Source organism: Barbus barbus (assembly GCF_936440315.1).
Source record: "Barbus barbus genome assembly, chromosome: 8".
In the NCBI taxonomy this organism is placed as follows: domain Eukaryota; kingdom Metazoa; phylum Chordata; class Actinopteri; order Cypriniformes; family Cyprinidae; genus Barbus; species Barbus barbus.
The window spans coordinates 23,024,236-23,045,695 of NC_136736.1; the positions used below are offsets into that span (position 1 = coordinate 23,024,236).

Here is a 21,460-nt window from a genome sequence, read left to right on the forward strand (position 1 = left end):
TACATAATATATAAATAAATATAAGACATTTGAACACTATTTTAAAGAAAAAACAGGCTCCATGTGTTGTCTTTTAAAATGCAGTATAATTTATGGTAAGGTAACTTAATCAGTTAACAGGATTTTGCTCTTTCGTTGTTACATTTTGTCTGTTTTTTTACATTAGTAACTATGAATTAGTATACAAAGATTTAATGTGGTATTATTTTGCTGCTTGCTAATTATAATTTAAACAGTTATATTGTTATAATTATCATTAATAAATTAATTTGTAACCATAGGGATACTGTAATAAAAAAAGTCGCCTATTAGCATTTGTCACACTTTCCATGTCGTACCATACAGCTTACATTACATATCATAACATAAAGTGCCAGTCACTCAGCATCTATCCCGCTCTCTCGCGCGCGCGCGCGCGCTCTCTGTGGTTTGTAGGTGAGCTAGAGCGCAGAGAGCGGCAGCGGCACTATTCAGTCACTGGTGACAGTGGAGGGGAGTCGTATGTCTCAGCGCTCCTCTCGGGATATTCTCTTCAGTTTGTCTTTTGAGCGTTCCTCCTGTCTCCAGTCCTGTCTCTCCTCCTGTCTCCAGTCCTGTCTCCCCCCCGCGCTCCTTTAATCCGTGTCGCAGTGAGAGAAAGGGAGAACGGGAAAGAGGGCGCGGAGAGAATAGCGGACCGGTCCCCGCATCATTCCAGATGGCTGCCTCTGAATCAGCGGATGAGATTGGGCTCTCGGGTTCAGAGCTGTAAGGAGCTGGTGTTCCAGAGAGAGGCGGCTTTGGTGTGACAGCTTCCCGCTCAGCAGTGCCCCAGGTTCGGCTTAAGGTAAGGTCCCGTCGGCTGGAGATAGCGAAAGTGAGGTTTATTTTGAGTTACGTTTAGTGTTGTAACTTTGTGCTGAATGGGGTGCTGAACGTCTTTGTGTGAGAGATTTAGAGATGCACTGTGTTAGAAGGTCAAGTTAACGGTATCTGCGGAGATGCTGTGCGCTTAATTTTACTCGCGTTGTCTTTAACTGCTTTATCAGTCTTTTATTCAATTATAATTCTCTTACGCAAAATCCGTTCTTTAAGCTCGACTGATAGGTCTCAGGTTTAGTTTTTGACGAGTAACCGTTAATGCACATGTGTATGTTTGTCGCCATTGTATATCAGTGTCTTGGACCAATTTAAAGTATTTGAAAACATTTTCTGAAATATTATTTTGCATAACAGACCATCGTAAACATTTAAACAGTTACTGGCCTTTTTAGAAACCTTGTTTTAGACTAATCCAGCTTTGTTTCTTTTGTTTGTTTGTTTTAGACATTACCTCAGGTTAATATTTGCGTAAAGTTGTTAATAGCCTATCATACAGGCACTGTAGCTTGTTTGGGTTTTAAATCAAAAGTCTGTTTTTAATTTAGTCTGTTGAACATGAGAGGACCGAGCCAAGAAGTGTATAAGGCATTAATACGATATTATTAGTAAAGCAGGCAAAAGATCTCATCTTCTGCGATGTTTCCCAGTTCAAAGAATGCGCCGCCTCGCGGGGAAACACGCACACGCGCGCGCACGTTAGTTGTACTAGGCTATATTACTGAGGACATCTCATAGACGCAGTTTTTTTGTTGTTTGTTTTTTTGGTTCTATTTATTAAACCTAACCCTAACACAAACTTTCTGACGTTAGTCCTATGACTTGTTTGATTTATGAGCCTTTTAAATAGTTAGGGCCACTTCAAATATTTCAATGTATTTTTTAAGTATTAGCAAGTAATAGCCAAATCAGAACAAATCAGAATAGCTGATTATTTAGTTATTAATAGACATGGTTGAACAGTAAAATAATAATGCACAACCAAAAATCTAGAATGTCACCATCTCTAATAATCCACTCTCTAATAAAGCCTGTGTCTCAGTAATATTGTGTAAAAATGTTCTTTTGGTAATCTCCGTTTTCTCCCTCTATGAAATTCATCCTGCGCTTCGATCTCACATTCCCACCTTCTTGAATTCCCCTGTGATGTTCTCGCACAACGCTGTAATCTGTTATTTCAATCGTGTGTAATTCATGTCCCTTTAATTAAGTACTCTGATATCACACAGACTGTGACGTGCACATAGTCGCACACACATAAACAAGAGAGTGAACAAGTGCACTTGTTGGATGTACTAGATTTTATGTGCTAATGCATTTAATGCATGTACTAGTCAATGCATTAAATGAGAATATATATTTATTTTCTCACAAATCATCCTCATTGTGTTTGCCCCTACCTGTTTTAGGGTGTCTACAAGGGGAAAACGAAAGTGTATGCTTTAGCCGCCATCTCTTTTTTATGCGGAAGCAACTTTAAAGATAAAATGCAGTTGTGCGGATTACCTGATGTACACAAAGTATATGTGTGACACAGTTGATTCCCATTTGACAAGTTATGAATTTCTCCCTTAGAGCCACCCTTAGGCTCCTATTGGCTCATCCTCCAACTTCCTATTTATATACGGCCAATCACAGACTCCTCCTGGGAAGTGTTGGCCACAGCTGGTGAAGTGTTGATTGAAAACAACCTGAAGGCTGACGGCTGTATTGCCCCTCAAGAGCACCCATACACACCCTTGATGAACACTTTTGTGACAGAAAAAAAACACACACATTTCAGAGATGCTTAAAGTTATAATAAAATATGAACTTGCTTGTCTTTTGTCATCTGTATTCTCTGCAGGTTTGTTGGGGGTCAAGAGAAATCTCAGGACATGGAGGGTTGCTAGTTGGATGAGGATTCATTTCGGGAGAAACTGAAAGTGTTGTGTCACATTCTCAACCAAAAACTCTTTCAGTGGCCTGTCTTGGAAGTGAATTTGCCAGTTTTGTGAGATGGTCACATGACTGCAGCATGATTACCACAAAAGCCAATTTGCAGCTTTAGCCCGCCTCAGCAAACAATCAGAGACTCCAACCCACACACACTCCCACACATGTGCGCCGTTTGCCATGAATCTGGCCACCAAGCTGCGGAGGAATCTGAGGAGGCTGGTCATCCTCCTCGCCACCTTCTGTATGGTCAGCGTTTTAGTCTCCGCCTACTACCTTTACACAGGCTCCACCCAAGAGCTGGACCTTGCAGACCGCGCCATAGGTCCAGACTGTGCCGACCTCCGGGCACTCCCTTTCCGACAGTCAGAGCCTCGGACGCCTAAACCGATTGATCCGTCACGTAAGGACCCAGTGGTGTTGGTATTTGTAGAGAGTCAGTATTCTCAACTGGGACAGGACATCATCGCCATTCTAGAATCCAACCAATTCCGTTACCACACTGAAATTGCGCCAGGTAAGGGTGACATCCCACCTCTAACGCACAAAGGTCGTGGACGCTATGCACTGGTCATCTACGAGAACCTTCTCAAGTATGTCGGGATGGACGCATGGAACCGTGACCTTCTGGATAAATACTGTGCTGAATACAGCGTTGGAGTCATCGCTTTTCATCGTGCAAGTGAAAACTCCCAGCCTGCACTGCAGCTTAGGGGTTTCCCTCTGACATTGCGAACAAATGTTGCACTTCGAGATTGCTGTGTAAACCCCCGCTCACCTCTGCTTTACATAACGCGGGCGGAAGTGGATCGTGGCCACTTACCAGGAGAGGACTGGACTGTGTTTCAGTTCAACCATTCCACGTATGAACCAGTCCTATTGGCTAAAACTCGGCCCAGTGAGAGTGGAACGGCCCAGATCATACCAGGTCCCCAGGGTCTCCATGCTACCATCGTGCAAGACTTGGGCCTGTACGATGGGGTGCAGCGTGTGCTGTTTGGACATGGGCTGAGCTACTGGTTACACAGACTTATACTGGTGGATGCCATCGCTTTTCTCACAGGCAGGAAGCTGTCACGATCTCTGGAGCGATACATCCTGGTTGACATAGATGATATTTTCGTGGGGAAGAAAGGGACAAGAATGAACGTGGATGACGTAAAGGTAAGAGAACTGTTTGAAGAATTTGTTTTAATTTGAGAAATTTTTTAAATATGAAAAAAAGTTCAAACTAAATACATTTTCAGTCACACTTTATTTTAAGATCCAGTGCTCACTATTAACTATTAACTACAACTTCTACCTCAATAAATTCCTAATTACTGCTTATTAATAGTTAATAAGGTAGTTGTTTAGTTTAGGTATTGAGTAGTATTAAGGATGTACTGTAGAACATGGTCATGCAGAATATGTGCTTTATGGGTACTAATAAATAGTCAATATGCTAGTAATATACATTCTAATAAGCAACTATTAAAAAAAGTGAGGATTGGTTCCTATAATTTTCTAAATAAATAAATTATAAATTAGCGCATTTAAATGGTGTCATGATAGGATGCGTCAACAAAGACATTCTACATTATACACACACATCCACCACAGAATTATTTCCAATCTGTTTCAACTAATCACCAAAGACAAAACAAAGACTAGTACCCAAGCTCTAATTAGTTGTGTGGGATTTTGGAAGAAGCATTTGGTTGATATTTAGTCTGAGTTCCCCTTCGCAGGTGTTCACGTCTGATTTACTGAATGTGAATGTTTTTGTGGACAAGAAGGGGATGTTGTGTGTGTGTGTGTGTGTGTGCATCACTGAATTGGAGTGGGTGTTTGAGTTGGCCTCAGTCAGTATAAAGAGGCTATTTAGAGGGACAAGAGCAGTAAAATAGTGTTCATTCTCTCTTTCACACACTCATTCATAATCTCGTTCCCACGTTTGGCCCCTCTCTGAGGCTGTTCAACAGATTGAAGGGCCGCTCACACTCCATTGTGAGATGACTTCATGACTTCCAGAGCTTTCAGATTCAAGTGCATGCACATGAGTGTATATAAATTAATTATTAATTATTATTAATTATTAATTAGAAATGGATACACTGATAGGAGAGAGTCAAATATTTAAAAGAACATTTCACCTAAAAAAGGAAAATTCTGTCATAATGTACTGATTTTGTTCCAAACCTGTATGATGTATTTATTATTTTTTTTGTGGAACTTACAGTAGAGTTTTTTGAAGAATTGTTACACAGCTCTTTCCAAAGTTTGTAGTGAACTGTTAAAGGACAGAAAACCCCATAAAAGTAGTCCTTACAACTTCTAAAATTCTTCTCAAGCTATCTGATGGCTTTTGTGAGGAACTGACTAAAATGAAATTAAATGAATGAAAATTTTAATGAATATCCAGTTGGAGAAATTCTGTACAATGGCTGTACATTGTGACTCACTTTAACGCTTAACAGAGCATTTAAAGAGTGCCACCAAAAAAAGGTTCCAGGTCTGAAAATGGCAAAGCTCAGAGCCCTTAACGCACACTAAATCGAAGGCTAAGTGGATTCCATCAATTATCATGTTAAGGAACTCGCGTGTCAGGTTTGGAAAAAAAAATCCTTTTTGGGTGAAACTGTCATCGCATTTGTTAAGCAGTTTTACAACATTTAAATGGATATTTTGGTAAGTACAAATCGAGTATACGCATATTTCTGTGGCGTTCCCATAAAAATTGAATAAGGACAACTATAAATGAGGTACCTAACATTCACACGTCTTTGTCAGATTTTAAAATATTGAACCCACTGGACACAGAAATGGCACATTCTTTATGCTTTCTCCTCATGGGTCATTTCCTTGTTAACTGTCCATCCAATTTCAAACAAAAAAACTCTATGAACAGTGTGATACCATTATACCTAGCATGGGTACACATTTCATTTCAGAATCTAATGTTCTCTGAGAAAGATTAGTGGCTAAGCATGTGACACCTCCCCAGATGTTGCTAGCTAAGAATGTGCACTGTCAAATTCTTCCCGATTGGTCTGAGCTAATTTAGACATGGCAAATGAGCCAGCGGTAAGATGGAGGTTCTGGAGGGGGTGCTCAGGGAGAGAATTAGAGCTAGTCGCTCTGGAGCACGACTGGAAATGTCAGCGGAAAATTCCCGGAGGATTCTGGGGAAAAACAAGGCGTGTAGTGATGGGGGAGAGAAGTGGGAAGGCTTTGATCCACCAGCCATTGTTTTTAGCCACTGTTACTGCTGGTTACTGCCTCTGAATGTTTATGGAGGGCTGTTTCAGAATCCAGAACAGGTGCATGTGTTTGTGCGTGTGTGAGGAAAGGCCGATACTAAGCCAGTGGAATGAAATGACAGATAACAGCTAATCAATGGAAACACATGGTTCTTAACTGGTGGGTCGCGAACCAAAAATGGGACACGAGTCTGTTCCGATAGAGTCAGGATGGAATAGAAAATGCTAAAAATAAAATGCATCCAATCATATAATCATACACTGTTGGCTAATGACCTTATAAGGGACGAGAAAACATTCCCTATATATTTTGCAGTGTATTAGTAGAAACTACTTTGTGGAAAGTAGACAATATGTCTTCATTCTCAAAAACCAAATAAAAAATATTAAAACACACCCAGACTATGTCAAATGTGTGTTCACTTAAATTGAATATATTCTAAAGCAGAACCAGTTGAGAACCACTGGTTTGTAAAATATCACAAAATACTTCTTCTCTGATAGACTACTGTAACAATAATACAACTGATACTTCTTGACTTTTGTTAGAATAGGCTCATCTCTTGTATTTGTAGAGAGTATAAAGATGAAAACAAGAGCCATAGTGATAGAGAAAGGAACCCTGTGTGCTCTAGATGTAGGTGTTGTAGATTAGAATGTCACTCTTAGTGACTGGTTGCCATATCTCCCATCAGCCCATGGGGCAGGCTGAAAAAACAGGGGACACCAGTGATAAATGACTTGATGCACACTTGCACACACTCACAAACACAAATGGGATTTACCCTCACTTTGCGTGTATGTGTGTGTGTATGTGTGTGTGGATTCCCCAAGCAGAGATTCTGCTGAAATTGCAGTTAAAGTGACCTTGTGTTGGTGATTGTAGAATAGGGCATTTCAGTTGTGTGTGTAAGGCAGTTGTGTAAGTGACAGCATGTGTAGTACTGAACTTAAACTATAGTATAATGGAGTATTTATGAATTTCATTATGTACTTTGGGGAATATATAAATTTAATAATATTATTTCAATCAAAAATTGTATTTTCATATATTTTAAAATTGAATTCATTCCTGTGATGGCAAAGCCGAATTTTCAGCAGTCATTACTTGAAATAGCAATCTTCTGTAACAATGTAAATGCCTTAACTGTGCCTTTAATTAATTTAATGCATCCTTGGTGAATGGGATATATGTCAAACGTCACCTGTTATGATACTCTTTGATATCTCCTTTGAAGGTATCTTGAGTAAGAATGACCACAATGACCTAAACCGGAAGGGATGCGACCTGTTTTACAGAATATGGAAGTTTTTTGCGCATAACCCTTAAAGTATTAATTGCTTTAAAAAACATCTTACTGACCCCAAACATTTTAAGGATATTGTGAATTACCACCTTTTTTATGATTTTATTATTTTCCAAAAAACAGTTTAAGGGTCACTAACTTTATGGTTTTGTATTTGTATGGTTTAACATCAAGCACGGATTGCAATTAATGCCTATTTATATCAAGTATGGTGCTAAAATCAAAAAGCAACAAATAATAAAGATGGCTATTATCTCCTCAGCTGCACTTTGTTTTAGTTCATTTAGGTGAATCAGATGATCTATTTCAGTGCCATCACTCAAAAATGTTCACTGAAGTCCCTGTGCAGCTTTTTCATGTATTAAAATGTTGGAGGCAAATATATATAAATAAATATTGCAGTTTATTACTATGCTTATGGTTGTGGAAAACCATGGAATGGCTTAATTATTGTTTAACTGAATTTTGATTGTAGTTGTCATCTTGCATGAATTCTAATTGGCTTCAGAGGTTGGTTGTTGGAAATGATGTTTTCTCTAAAACAAATCACTCTTTTCATTTCAAAGCAAATTTATAAATATCGAGAATATTAGCCATAGCTTGTGGCCCTAGTACACTTATAGCTGGTCATTGTGTGCGTGTGTGTGTGTGTGTGTGTGTGTGTGAGTCTGCATGGTAAGTATGATTCTTGGCTTTGAAACAGCATATAAACAAGGATTAAAGACAAAGCTGCCACTACTTCAACTGCACACTGACTTCAACATGTACTGTAAGACAGAATCACAGTGAAAAGAATCACAATATCAAAGCTATACCTGCACATATTCAGCCAGAGACAGAGAGCAGAATCAAAGTGACTCCTGAAGCCTTCCTCTCACACACCAGCTCAAACATACACACAAATTTGGGTTAGAAAACAAGGGAAATGAGAGAGAAGAACAGAACAGCCACTCATTTCCGTTACAGACACTTCTGAAGAGAGAAAAAGTGAATTTAAGGGAGTTAAAGAAATAGTTCACCCAGAAATTAAAAAAAAGAATGCTGAAAATTTACTCACCCTCAGACCATTCAAGATATAGATGAGTTTGTTTCTTCATTGGAGCAGATTTGGAGAAATTTGGAAATACGTCATTTGCTCACCAATGTATCCTCTTTAGTGAATGGGTACCATAAGAAAAGGAGTACAAAAAAACTGATAAAAACATCACAATACCTCACAAGCAATCCACACCACTCCAGTCCATCTGTTAAATCCGATTATGGAATATTACAACTTTAAGGCCCGGTTTCACAGACAGGGCTTAGATTAAGCCAGGATTAGGCCATAGTTCAATTAGGACATTTAAGTATTTTTTATAAACATACTTAGAAAGAAACATTACTGGGTGCATCTTGAGACAAAACAAAGGCACCGATATGTTTTAAGATCAGTCAGTGCAAGTTTATTTCAGTCGAAACAGCTCAGACTTACATTTTAGTCTAGGACTAGGTTTAAGCCTTGTCTGTGAAACCGGGGGTAAATGGTTTAAAGTTAAAATGCATTTGTGATGGATTTGTGTCTTACAAACAGTTATTCACTTCACAAAACATTATTTTTTTACTGAAGGATGCATTATTATGGATTATGATAATCCATAACAATGCATCCTTCGGTAAAAAAGTCAATCCCTTGTTGTCCTGTCATATTAAAATCCAACATTTTTGTTTAGAACTGTTTTGGACCGTTTTCACTTCTAAACAGTGTATATTTCTCTCCTGATTTAGATGAGATGACTGTTTCACTGAAGAAAGCAATATAACAGATAGAGGACATTTTTTTAGGATAATGGAGGAATATTCTAGCCGGAAGCAATGGTGTGAAGTTAATACGGTTTATTGATGAATATGTTTACTACACACAGCTTTTTGCTTCACAAGATGTTAATTGATGGGCTGCATGGAGTTGTGTGTATTTATTGTGGATTATTGTGATGTTTTTATCCGCTGTTTAACTCTCATTCTGAGATCACCCATTCACTGCAGAGAATCCATTGGTGAGCAAGAGATGTAATGTTACATTTCTCCAAATCATCTACATCTTGGATGGCATTATGGTAAGTAAATTGTCAGCAAACTTTCACTTTTGGGTGAGCTATTCCTTCTGAGGTCCATAGAACTTATAGAAATGGATTTCTAGAATGTTCCTTGTGTATTTATTCTGTTTCAACATAGCAACATAGCAAATTTACAGTGAAAGTGGTCTTGTTAAAAAAAAAAAACTTGACTAAATGTCATGAGGTCCAATCCACAGTACAGCTGCATCTGACCAAGAACTGCCCACTTAGACTGGAAGACACATTTTGTCCGACATGTAAAGTTATTAAGCTACCTTACCAACTGCCATTTTTATGTTTTACTTGCTGTTTAGGGGGCAGTTTTTCTGATGTGCATCAGTCTCCACAAACTGTTTTGAAAAAGCAGCAGAAAATGTGTAGGAACTTATATTCATCCCAAATTCTGCCCTGAAGTGCTTATTGAATCAACCAGCTCCTTGTTAACATGACTTCTCTTCCCTGTGGAATGCTAAAAAAAACCTGTGAGCCCTTACTCCCGGAAGTTGTCAGATTAGAGCTTGCCAGATTGAGCAAGTGCTTTCCAGTTTTGTGTGCAATATGCATCTGACTGTGGGTGGTACATGCCGTCTGTGAATGTAGAACTAACAGTTTTTAGTAATAGCTATGCTACGTATTTATTTGCATTTGTTCAGTGATTAATTCTGATATTTTGACACATTTCAAAATCCTAATGTTTGGAATTATTGGTACATAAACTTGTGAGAAAAAAATGTACAGAAATGTACTGTAGCAACAAAACGCAATCAATGATGAAGCAGAAAATGAAGAATTGCTTTCTTTTTTCTTTTTTCCTTTTTTTCTCACAGAATGTGTGGCATGTGTTCTTTGGGTGACCTGGTTTGAGTACCCGTTTATGTTTTTTCCAGTTCCATCCCCCATTTTTCCACTTCGCTTCCTGTCCAATCTCAATCTCAGTCAAGTCTAAATAAAGGCAAAAAAAGTGCACACATCCAACTTGGACAGCCACCTGTTTCTTAGACTAAATTTCTGGCAAAGTCTCAATTTCAGTGGCAATTTCTCGTTTCTTTTGTATAAACAGACTCTGCTGAACGGGAAAACCTGAAGGTCAGAGATTTTGTAAATTGTGCTTGATTGTGTAGTGTGCACTCCGTTATACTATCAAGTCGACAGACTGAAAGAATGTCGAATAATGCGAACAGTGCAGTGATTTTGGTATGTCATTTTGAATGTCATGTGAACCTGACACTTTTAGAGCAGATTGAAACTGAAGCATCAGTCTGATGTTAAATCTGAGCTTCAGGAGGTCAAATACAGACCAACCAGAGAAAAACTCACACACCAGACCTATTTTCAGAAAGTATTGATCCAATGATATTTCTGAGTAAGATGGAGCTGGTGGGTGTATGTGTGTTTCCGTTAAAGGCTACGGAGGTTGCTAAGCAGCTGTCTTCATTTTCAGCCGCACACTCACGTCAACAACACACTCACACGTGTCCTCTCGCACTTGACACATTATGAGCCGTGTTGGGGAAGCTACTTGCCAAGCTACATAAAATTTAAAGTACAGAAAAGCTACCCTTAAGAAAAATTGTTTACAAATAACAAAAAGTAGCAAACTACACTGAAGATAAGGGGACGTTATCTTTAAATAAATTAGGGCACCAACCTCAGTATATTTATACACATAGATTTACACTAAACCTTTAAAACTAAAAAGAGTGCAATATTGGAGTTGAAAACATAATGATAAATAGCAGTGTTTAACAATACTTTTTTTCCTTTTACTATATAAAAGAAGGCATATGTTCCAATTGAATTAATGAATGTATTTTTGTAGAATGAACTGTCTAAATGAAACTGACTCACTAAAATGAATCTGACTTACAATTTGTGTGATAAACAGATATTTTAGGAGAGGGCATTTTGGGCTTTATATTCCAAGACTATAAAAATCTTTCTTGCAGTTTCAGCTGGTTGACATATTTAATTCTGTAGAATTTGTAACAATGTTAAATAAAAAATAAAAAAACCTTTGAAGGCATAAAAATATATATGAATACCGCTCTGGCCCAATAGGGTAGGCTATAGTTTTGTTAAATAAAGTTTTGCTAAGATAAGAAGCCAGTATAAATATACATGGATAGAGACACAGAGACAGAAAGAGGGTGGTAAGAGGGAGGGGAAACGGAAAGCTGTTGCTGAGAAAAGAGTGTTGCTGTGACAACAATATGTTTGGCATTTGTGTGGGATTATTTTTTTTTTTGCCAACCTTACTTCTCTTCCACCTTTATTTTTGTCTTCTTATTCTTTATATCCCCCCTTTTTATACTAATACAAATGTACAAGCTTTAGCAGTCGCCTGCTTTAAAAAAAGCATTGTTTATCTAAATGATACTCATCTTCTCTGCATCTGGATCATGGTTCATGCCCCTTCTAATCCAGATCTTACCCAAAAAAGAGCCTGGAAGTGCTTTGTACATTTAGGGCGGATGTGCTAAAGTCCCATGGTAGAGATGCCCCTGTGTCAGCAAGAAAGATGCACATTGTGCAAAGCTGTCGTTTTCACTGCATCTCAGGTCAGATGGAGTATTTTTTGTTGCAGCAATAAATCTGTTTATCCACCTACATCTGTCAACACGATATAATAATAACAGCGTCAGAAGAGTCATGTCCATTCAAACTGAATGGGCACGTGCCTCCTCAGATTTCCGAGCCAAGTGAATTCTTCCAAGTGCCAAGTGCAACTTCAGAGGCAATACACAATGTTTGCATCTTTGATAAGTAATTTGTTTGTTTATTGGAGCTTCAAAAATTGGATTTTTGGAAGTTCTATCACCTATCCACCCATATGTCAGAGCTGCTGTTTTGCATAAGAACATGCATGTAATCACTGGCTGTTTATTAGATGATTGGTTCAGTGTATGCTTAAAGTCACAGTTCAGTATGCTTTCTGTACAGAAGAAAGAAAATATATGCATTTGGATGTTTGGATGCAAAATATATTAGAAAAAAAGTATATTTTAGTCAGAATTATTGTGCCCCCATTCTATTGCGCTACAGAATAGTGCTATTGCTGAGATAAATATATATAGAAAAAAAGAAGAAGAATAAATAAATATTTATAAATTACACTTCAAACCACTTATAAATGACATAGTCACATGATATCTTATGGTCATATGTTTTTTATATATAGATACCAGTCATTGAAATTTAAGTCCTTATACCTTTTAGTGTACTAGAAAAAAATTCAACTTACAAAACTATTCAGCTTTCTGAGCCCCCATGTCCCCCCTTGAGGAAGACCACTTTTGGTCCCACCGGAAGCAGTCCAATGTCACACACAACCCTACATCATTTAGATGGCTTCATCTTCCCACTGTATTCTTCTACCCCTAACATGTTTTGTATATATGCATAACGAATGAACAGTGTTACCAAAAATAAAGAATGCACACATAGACATACACAGTCAAACATAAAAAAATTATTAACAGACATAAAATTAGCATTTTTCCTCCAGTAATCTGAGAATGAGGCTTCACTGAGGTATTAATAGGCATGTACTATACATGCGCATGCTCCTTTTTCTCATGGCCTCAGGAATAAGCAATGATTTCATGTCCAATAAATATTACATGTGGAGCCTTTCCCGGATCCCCTGGTGCACACACACACATGTACATATACAGTGGTGTGAAAAAGTGTTGGCCACCTTCCTGATTTTAATTTTTTTTGCATGTTTGTCACACTTTAAGGTTTCAGATCATCAAACAAATTTAAATATTAATCAAAGATAACACAAGTAAACACAACATGCAGTTTTTGAATGAAGTTATTATTATGAAGGGAAAACAAAATCCAAACCCACATGGCCCTGTGTGAAAAAGTGCTGCCTTTGAAAATTATATTTGATCCACAACAAACCATGTTGAGCTTTGTGGCTTTAGAAAGTCATTAAACACAGACCTAGCATGAACTGGCTGAGGTAAAGTAGATACATAAATTGGATAGATAGATAGATAGATAGATAGATAGATAGATAGATAGATAGATAGATAGATAGATAGATAGATAGATAGATAGATAGATAGATAGATAGATAGATAGATAGATAGATAGATAGATAGATAGATAGATAGATAGAAGGAGGTTGGTTTGTCAGTTTAGAATTTAAGAAACATGTTGCTAACAAAACTCTAGAAATGGCTGCCTCTCTCTGTCTTTGTCCCTCTCTCTCTGTCATTCTCTGGGGGCATGTTCGTCTTCTTGCCTGCCCAGATGTCTTCAGCTATTTGTCAGCATTTCAACAGGTCCCCTCCTCCTTCCCTCCACCACTTTCACTCTTTTCTCCCTCCTTCCCTCTCCCTCTATCTTTCCCCTGTGAGGAGTCGATCAGTGCTGTCAGGTCATTAACATGCATCTCTGTCACTCTATCTTCTCCCTGATCGGCCCTCAATGTCAGCAGAGAGACGCGAAAAGAGAGGAGAGAAAAAGAAATGTTCAGATGAAAGAGTGAAGGATGAGAAGAGATAATGTAAGAACCCAAAAGAGGACAGTGAGTTTGATAGGTTAAAGATATAAAGAATGAGTGATAAACAACATACACCGTTCTCGACGTGTGCTTTTTATCCCTCGCTACAGGGTCGTCTACATATGAAGCACAGCTGTGGTGGCAATCTTTAAATATAATTTTCTCACTGTGCAGTCTAATAATAGCCAGTCAATCTGATTAACTCTGGTTATCATTCCCTTTCTCCCCTCACTGTTCTTTTATGAGAATCTAAACACTATGAACTCACTGATAAACTTACAGTTGTTTATATTTGAGTGTAGTTTGGGGGAAACGTTTAGAATCATTTTATGTATCACATATCACTTTGGCACATTGAATGTCTCTTTTAACCTTCTGTTGAACAATATGTAACACACTTTGCACCAAATTTTGTTTGCTTTGACGCATATAACAATAATATTTTCAATAAAGAAAGTGTGACACATTCGCATTTGTTAATAAGTAAACTTCAGTTTCAAACATTTAATCTAAATTAATTTTATGCTATTTGCAATTCTTTAAATATATATTTTGCCTTGAAGCAATTTGTGCGACAGTCTAATGGATATGAACATAATGAAGGCCAGCATGATTAGTATTCAGATGTTTTTTTTTCATCGTATTAATTATCTACCTTTTAGTATTTACTTAGAATTTAATAAAATAAAAAAGATAATTTTCATTAGTTTCCGTCATGTAGCAGTGTTTGATATTCAGCAATGGCAAAGAGTTTGATTAATTTCTTTCCATTGTCACATAGTGTTGCCTCCAGGAAAAGAAGCCCCTAAATATTACTTTTCTAAAATTGTTTTTATGAAACTCTCCCACATTATATCAATGAAGTCCATTTTATGCAAGAATGTTGAACTTTTATTTCAACATTGCCTTCAGTTTAAGACAATTCTGCAAAAAAGTCTTATGAAACTGTCCATTTGTACTGCACACCTGTATTGAGCAAGTGAATTATACATCTCTCCATTACGTCTTAAGGGCACTGATTAAATTTCTGTGGAGCAAAAGTCAGTAGAATGAACTTTCCTTGAAGAAACTGTATCATTGTACGCTCTGATTACTTTGTCTGATTACTAGCTCAGTGGATCGGAGCGTATGCGGTTACTTATTAGGCTGAAGCTGATTAATGAATTCAAATTAGTGATTCCCCCACTTCAGTTCATCCAAGGCATTTTAGGTCAACCAAAGACAATAAGTTTAAAAATGAGCTTAATTGTGTGCGATCTCTATTTGAAGTTGGCAAAGACAGCTTTTGAGTGTGGAAATGAGGCTTTTGTGTATGTGTGTGTTTAAGCTTCCAATGCCACTAGTATCCAGACACAGTATCTGGATTAGTGCAGGCCATAGAGGTGATGATATTTGCAAACTTGGCAGAAACACCCAAGAAAACTGCAAAGAAAAAATTATGCAGGAATATATTTTATGGCATTTTTGATTTGCTAAAAAAAATATTTTTATATATATGTTTTACTGATGTTCATATTAAGAGTTTATTTGCAAAAACAGATAACATTTTCAAAAATCATGTTTTTTCATTGTGGATTCCAATTCATCTCAATCAAAATGCAATTGGGTAAAAAGTTTTAAGTAAAATTAAGTAAAAATAAAAATACAGCTAACTAACAAAATAAAACACAATAAAAACATGATAACATAATAAAAAAGCATGATTTTGGAAAATAAAAAAAACGGAGTGATCTGTTTTTGCAAATAAACTCTTCATATATATTATAAAGCTTATCCAGAGTGTTATATAAATATGTTAACACGATCATTTATTGAAGCACTGTCAGTCCTCTGTCATGTGTGTCATGTGTTCCCGCCTCTTGTGTCCATATTTGGTTTGTTTACTGTCCTTGTTAAATGTAATCATTAGTTAATTCTTGTCCAGCCGTGTTTGTCTCATTATCTATGATTTACCTGTGTATTTATAGTCCTGTCTGTTCAGTTTGATTTCGTCTGGTCTACTCGTTACCCCCGGTGTTTCCTGTCTTTAAGCCTTGCCTTGTCCTGCCATGTCTTGTCCTGATGTCTACATTAAAGACTATTATTTGAGTTTGTGTCTGCGCGTTCCTGTGTCCTCATCGTGTGTGCACCGTGACAGAAGACCAGACCTTACAGTAAGCGGCGCCCCTTCACCTCGTTTTGTTTTGTTCGCTTTTTTCTAGTTTTTATTTTGTTCCTGTCTGTCTGTCCCGCGGCAAGGAAGTTGCCACTCGTGATCCCGCCATAGCCCACTGCAAGTCAGCGTGGGAGTTCGGCGGGATCACCACGAGTGCCGGGAGTCCGCTGGCCGCGAGCCCTCCAGCCCGCCGATCGCGGGAGATATCCGCCGCCGCCACCTGCGGCTATCCCAACCCAGCCGTTCACTCCAGCCCGCCGTTCGCGGGAGATCGACGCCGCCGTCCGCGGGGAAAGCCAACCCGCCGTCGGCGGCTCCCTCAAGACTATTATTTGAATTTACGTCCTCGTCTGCGTGTTCCAGTGTCCTCCTCATGTGTGCACCGTGACAAGCACCATATTTTAACATGAATAAAGCTAAAAACGTAAGTTACATTATATAAAATCAAATATTAAATATCAGGTTGCAAATATTTACTGTTTATTTGTAGTTTACATAAAATAGTTATTTTCAGGACAGGCTGTGGAGGTTAGTCTTGTTCTTCTGAAGGTCTGAAACTTTTATGGTTAGTTTTTTAAAACTAAATATGCTGGTTCAATAGATAGTAACGGCATATTTGGTAACACTTTATTTTAAGGTGTCATAATACAGAGTAATTACCTAATTGGGGAAGTCGTGGCCTAATGGTTAGAGAGTCGGACTCGTAATCCAAAGGTTGCGGGTTCGATTCTCGGGCCGGCAGGGATTGTAGGTGGGGGGAGTGAATGTCCAGCGCTCTCTCCACCCTCAATACCACGACTGAGGTATTGAGGGTGGCAGCATAAATGGGCGCCGCAGCATAAATGGCTGCCCACTGCTCCGGGTGTGTGTTCACGGTGTGTGTGTGTTCACTGCTGTGTGTGTGCACGTTGGATGGGTTAAATGCAGAGCACGAATTCCGAGTATGGGTCACCATACTTGGCCGTATGTCACTTCACTTCACTTTTTCACTTTAATTAAGTACTTAGTAGTAGCCGTTGTTCTTACATAAAACAAAATTGACTTACCAACTAAGCTATGGAACAGCCTGTTACAGTTTGTTATTCTGTAGTCGTAATAGGCAGCTATTGTTAGACATATGTAACAGGCCGAGTCTGTTACACAGCTACTTGTACACTTAAGTACAATCTTGATTCACTTTATTTTAAGTAGCTTATGCCTGTGTAATATTCTGTAATTTCATTGTAATTAGAAAGGTATTACATGTATTTAAGCTGTGTACTGGTGGGTTAATCAAACTAAGGTGCAGCTGGATAAGGTGCACAGTATAGATACACATGAAGTACACTTAAAGCTGAAGTACACTAAAACTTTAGCTTGATTCACAATGGTTAGCTTATAATAATGTTTTCTAATTTGAGTGGTACGGGTAGGTTTTCGTGGGAAATTCGAGCATGCTGCTGCATCATTACGTCACATTGTCAGAGAGTCACCACAGTCACCGCAGTCTCCACCAACGACACTCACCAGATCCCAATCCCCTGATTTATGATCACCGCCACCTGTCAGCACTAATCAGCAGAACTATATCCCTGCACTCCTCCCGTTCACTCACGGTCTGGTCTCAAACATTCCACGTTGACTAACCTGACCCACCTTTTGTCTACTTACTAGTTGCTCCAGTGTTCCTATCCCTGTTCTCCACCGCTCCAGTTCTCCACCGTCTCCATGCTCCGCTGTTACCTCCGAATCCCCTGGAAAAGGAAATAGGACATTCACACTCAGATAAGCCCCTGGAGACATTCCCATTCCTTGTCTGCTTACCTGGACATTCTGCTCATCTCATTCCACTCTGCTACTACTCAATAAACCTGTTGATTGTATTGCACTTACCTCTGAGTCCTGCTGACAGAAGACCAGACCAGAACCGACGACCGGAGATGGAGTTCCCGAACCCCGCCGTTGCGGATCCCCTCGAAGAGCTGGTCAGCGCAAAAAAGCTTTTTTCCTCAGTTGGTCAGAACAAACGTGGCAGACTTTTTACTTACTTGTTCAGATGGCAATATACGGTGAAAATTCTTATTTGGGTCATATATTCCAAGACGAGGGCTATAATCTGTGATTACTAAGTATAGGATTCACACCGGTGCGGTGACTGACAGCTACACATACTCCTCAAAATATTAGATTCATCTGTGCTGGAGGCATGCTGATACACAACCCATGCAATGAAGATAATTCCGCAAGTAACTGCAATTCCAGGTTTCCAAACAGAGATGGCGACAAAGAGGCAAAACTTACAGACTGCAGCTTTAAGTACAATCTTGATACACTTTATTTTAAGTAGCTTATGTCTGTGTACTTACATTTATAATTAAGTTGTATAAAGTCTGCAACACATATGTAACAATCTTTTGGTTACCTAAGTAGCTTTGTTACCGACTCAGTCTGTTACATATGTGTAACAGTAGCTGCCTATTACATCTACATAATTACAAACTGTAAGTACAGGCTGTTCCATAACTTAGTTACATGGTAAGTACATTTTGTTTCATGTAAGTGCAACGGCTACTACTAAGTACTTAACTAGGTAATTACTCTGTATTATGGACACCTTCAAAGTGTTACCGCATATGTTAAAAGAAGTTTTAAATATTTTAACAATACTCTTGGTAAGCTTCATAGCGACATGTGGCAAATGTATCATAGGATACAACTCATTCAAATTTCATTGAGTGGTTTATTGTCAAAATTTTTCCATGTCATTTTGTTCTGTGCATTTATATATTAGACAGTTCAGGGAGTGTCAATAGTATGACTCAAAGGGGCAGATTAAATTATGTTTTATTTTTCATAACATAATATATATTATATAACATTCTCAAAATGGTGCCGCGCATGGCAGCCATTTTGCTTGGCTCTCCAGTTGTTTTAGTGTTGTTTTGTTCGTTTTTCCAGTTTTTTGTTTGTCAAACACGATCAGTTTCACCAGGGAAGAACTGCTGAACATTTGGCACAACACACCACAAAATCTCCAACCGGTTTTCGATTATTCGGATGTTTTGCTGAACATAGTAGTTTGCGGAGCAGCAGCGCTGTTTATGCGCTTTAGGATGCGCAGACGGGGGAAGCGAGCCGGCGCGCTCATGAAGCTCAGACAGTGTGGATTTTGAATACCGTTGCCTAGCATCCATCTGGCAAATTTCCTCTCTCTATCCAACAAAACGGACAAACTCCTTCTGCTTTCCCGCTTAAACAAGGACTTTTCAAACTCTGCTGCTCTGTGTTTCACGGAAACCTGGCTAAATGATGCCATCCCGGAGAGCATAATTCATCTTCCTAACTTAACGCTGATTAGAGCAGATCGCGACGCGGAATCAACTGGGAAATCGCGCGGCGGGACATGCTTCTACACCAATGAAAGGTGGTGTACAGATGTAACAGTGTTAAAGAAGATGTGCTGTTCAGATCTAGAAACGCTTTTCATCAACTGTAATCCTTTCTACTCGCCGCGGGAGTTCTGCTCGTTCATTCTTGTGAGTGTCTACATTCCTCCGCAAGCGCACGTGAGCTCAGCTTTACAGAAACTCACTGATCAGATCACACAGAACAACAACATTAATTATTTTAATCATTCTAGGGGACTTTAATAAAGCAAATCTCTCCCGTGAACTGCCAAAATACAGACAGCATGTTACATGTCCCACCAGAGACAGTAATATACTGGATCACTGTTACACGGCAATAAAGGACGCATATCACTCTGTCCCACGACCAGCTTTAGGACTCTCTGATCACTGTTTGGTTCATCTTATTCCGACCTACAGGCAGAAACTGAAGTCAGCTAAACCTGTATTAAGGACTGTAAAGTGATGGACTAATGAGACAGAGCAGGTTTTACAAGCCTGTCTCATCCTTATTGATTGGAGTGTTTTTGAAGCTGCTGCAAACGATCTAGGCGAGCTCACAGAGACTGTAACATCTTATATCAGTTTATGTGAGGATATGTGCATTCCTACCAAGACTCATCTAACTTACAACAGCGACAAACCATGATTCACTGCAACACTCAGACAGCTCCGTCAGGCCAAAAAAGATGCTTACAGGAATGGGGACAGAGTCTTGTACAAACAGGCCAAATACACACTGGAAAAGGAGATCAGAGTGGCAAAGAGGAATTATTCCGAAAGCTAAGGATCCAATTCTCTTTCAGTGACATGGCTTCAGTGTGGAAAGGTCTGAAAGACATGACCAATTACCAGACACCATCCCCCAGCTCTGTGGAGAATCAACAACTGGCAGACGTTCTGAATGAGTTCTACTGCAGGTTTGAAATAACACCATTCACACCTCCTGCTACCCCCCTCTCCCCCACACCTGCACTGCAGATAAGAGAAGATGACGTGCGCCATGTCTTCTAAAAGAACAAGAGAAGGAAGGCACCAGGCCCAGACGGTGTGAAGTGAAGTGAGTGAAGTGAAGTGAAGTGACATTCAGCCAAGTATGGTGACCCATACTCGGAATTCGTGCTCTGCATTTAACCCATCCAACGTGCACACACACAGCAGTGAATACACACACACCGTGAACACACACCCGGAGCAGTGGGCAGCCATTTTATGCTGCAGCGCCCGGGGAGCAGTTGGGGGTTCGGTGCCTTGCTCAAGGGCACCTCAGTCGTGGTATTGAGGGTGGAGAGAGCGCTGGACATTCACTCCCCCCACCTACAATTCCTGCCGGCCCGAGACTGGAACCCGCAACCTTCGGATTACAAGTCCGACTCTCTAACCATTAGGCCACGACTTCCCCTGACACCAGCCTGTCTGAAATCCTGTGCTGAACAGTTGGCCCCCATCTTCACACAGATCTTCAACAGATCACTGGAGCTGTGTGAAGTCCCTTCATGCTTCAAACGCTCCACCATCATCCCCGGCCAAAAGAAACCCAAGATAACAGGACTTAACGACTACAGACCTGTGGCTCTAACATCTGTGGTCATGAAGTCATTTGAAAAACTGGTTTTGGCTCATCTGAAGGACATCACTGGACCCTTACTGGACCCCCTGCAGTTTGCCTACAGAGCAAACAGGTCTGTGGATGATGCAGTCAACACGGGACTGAATTACATACTGCAACACCTGGACAGACCAGGGAATTATGTGAGGATCCTGTTTGTGGACTTCAGCTCGGCTTTTAACACTATCATTCCAAACCTCCTCCTGCCCAAACTAACTCAGCTCTCCTCTCTCTGTCTGTCAGTGGATCAACAGCTTCCTGACAGGCAGGCAGCAGCTAGTGAGGCTGGGAAAATACACATCCAGCACCCGTACAATCAGCACTGGAGCTCCTCTGGGCTGTGTTCTCTCCCCACTGCT

The 21,460-nt window shown here is 39.4% G+C and overlaps 1 protein-coding gene across 1 annotated transcript in view; it reads left to right on the forward strand.

The window, feature by feature from the left end:
• The first annotated feature begins 468 nt into the window (after window positions 1-468).
• The window catches only part of LOC306873966 (bifunctional heparan sulfate N-deacetylase/N-sulfotransferase 4-like), a 74,272-nt gene continuing 53,280 nt past the window's right edge, over window positions 469-21,460 (forward strand). Inside the window, exons 1-2 of the mRNA XM_079423588.1 lie at window positions 469-826; window positions 2,705-3,957. Coding sequence (XP_079279714.1) covers window positions 2,974-3,957 — 984 coding nt within the window. The 5' untranslated portion in view covers window positions 469-826; window positions 2,705-2,973. The remainder of the gene's footprint in view (window positions 827-2,704; window positions 3,958-21,460) is intronic.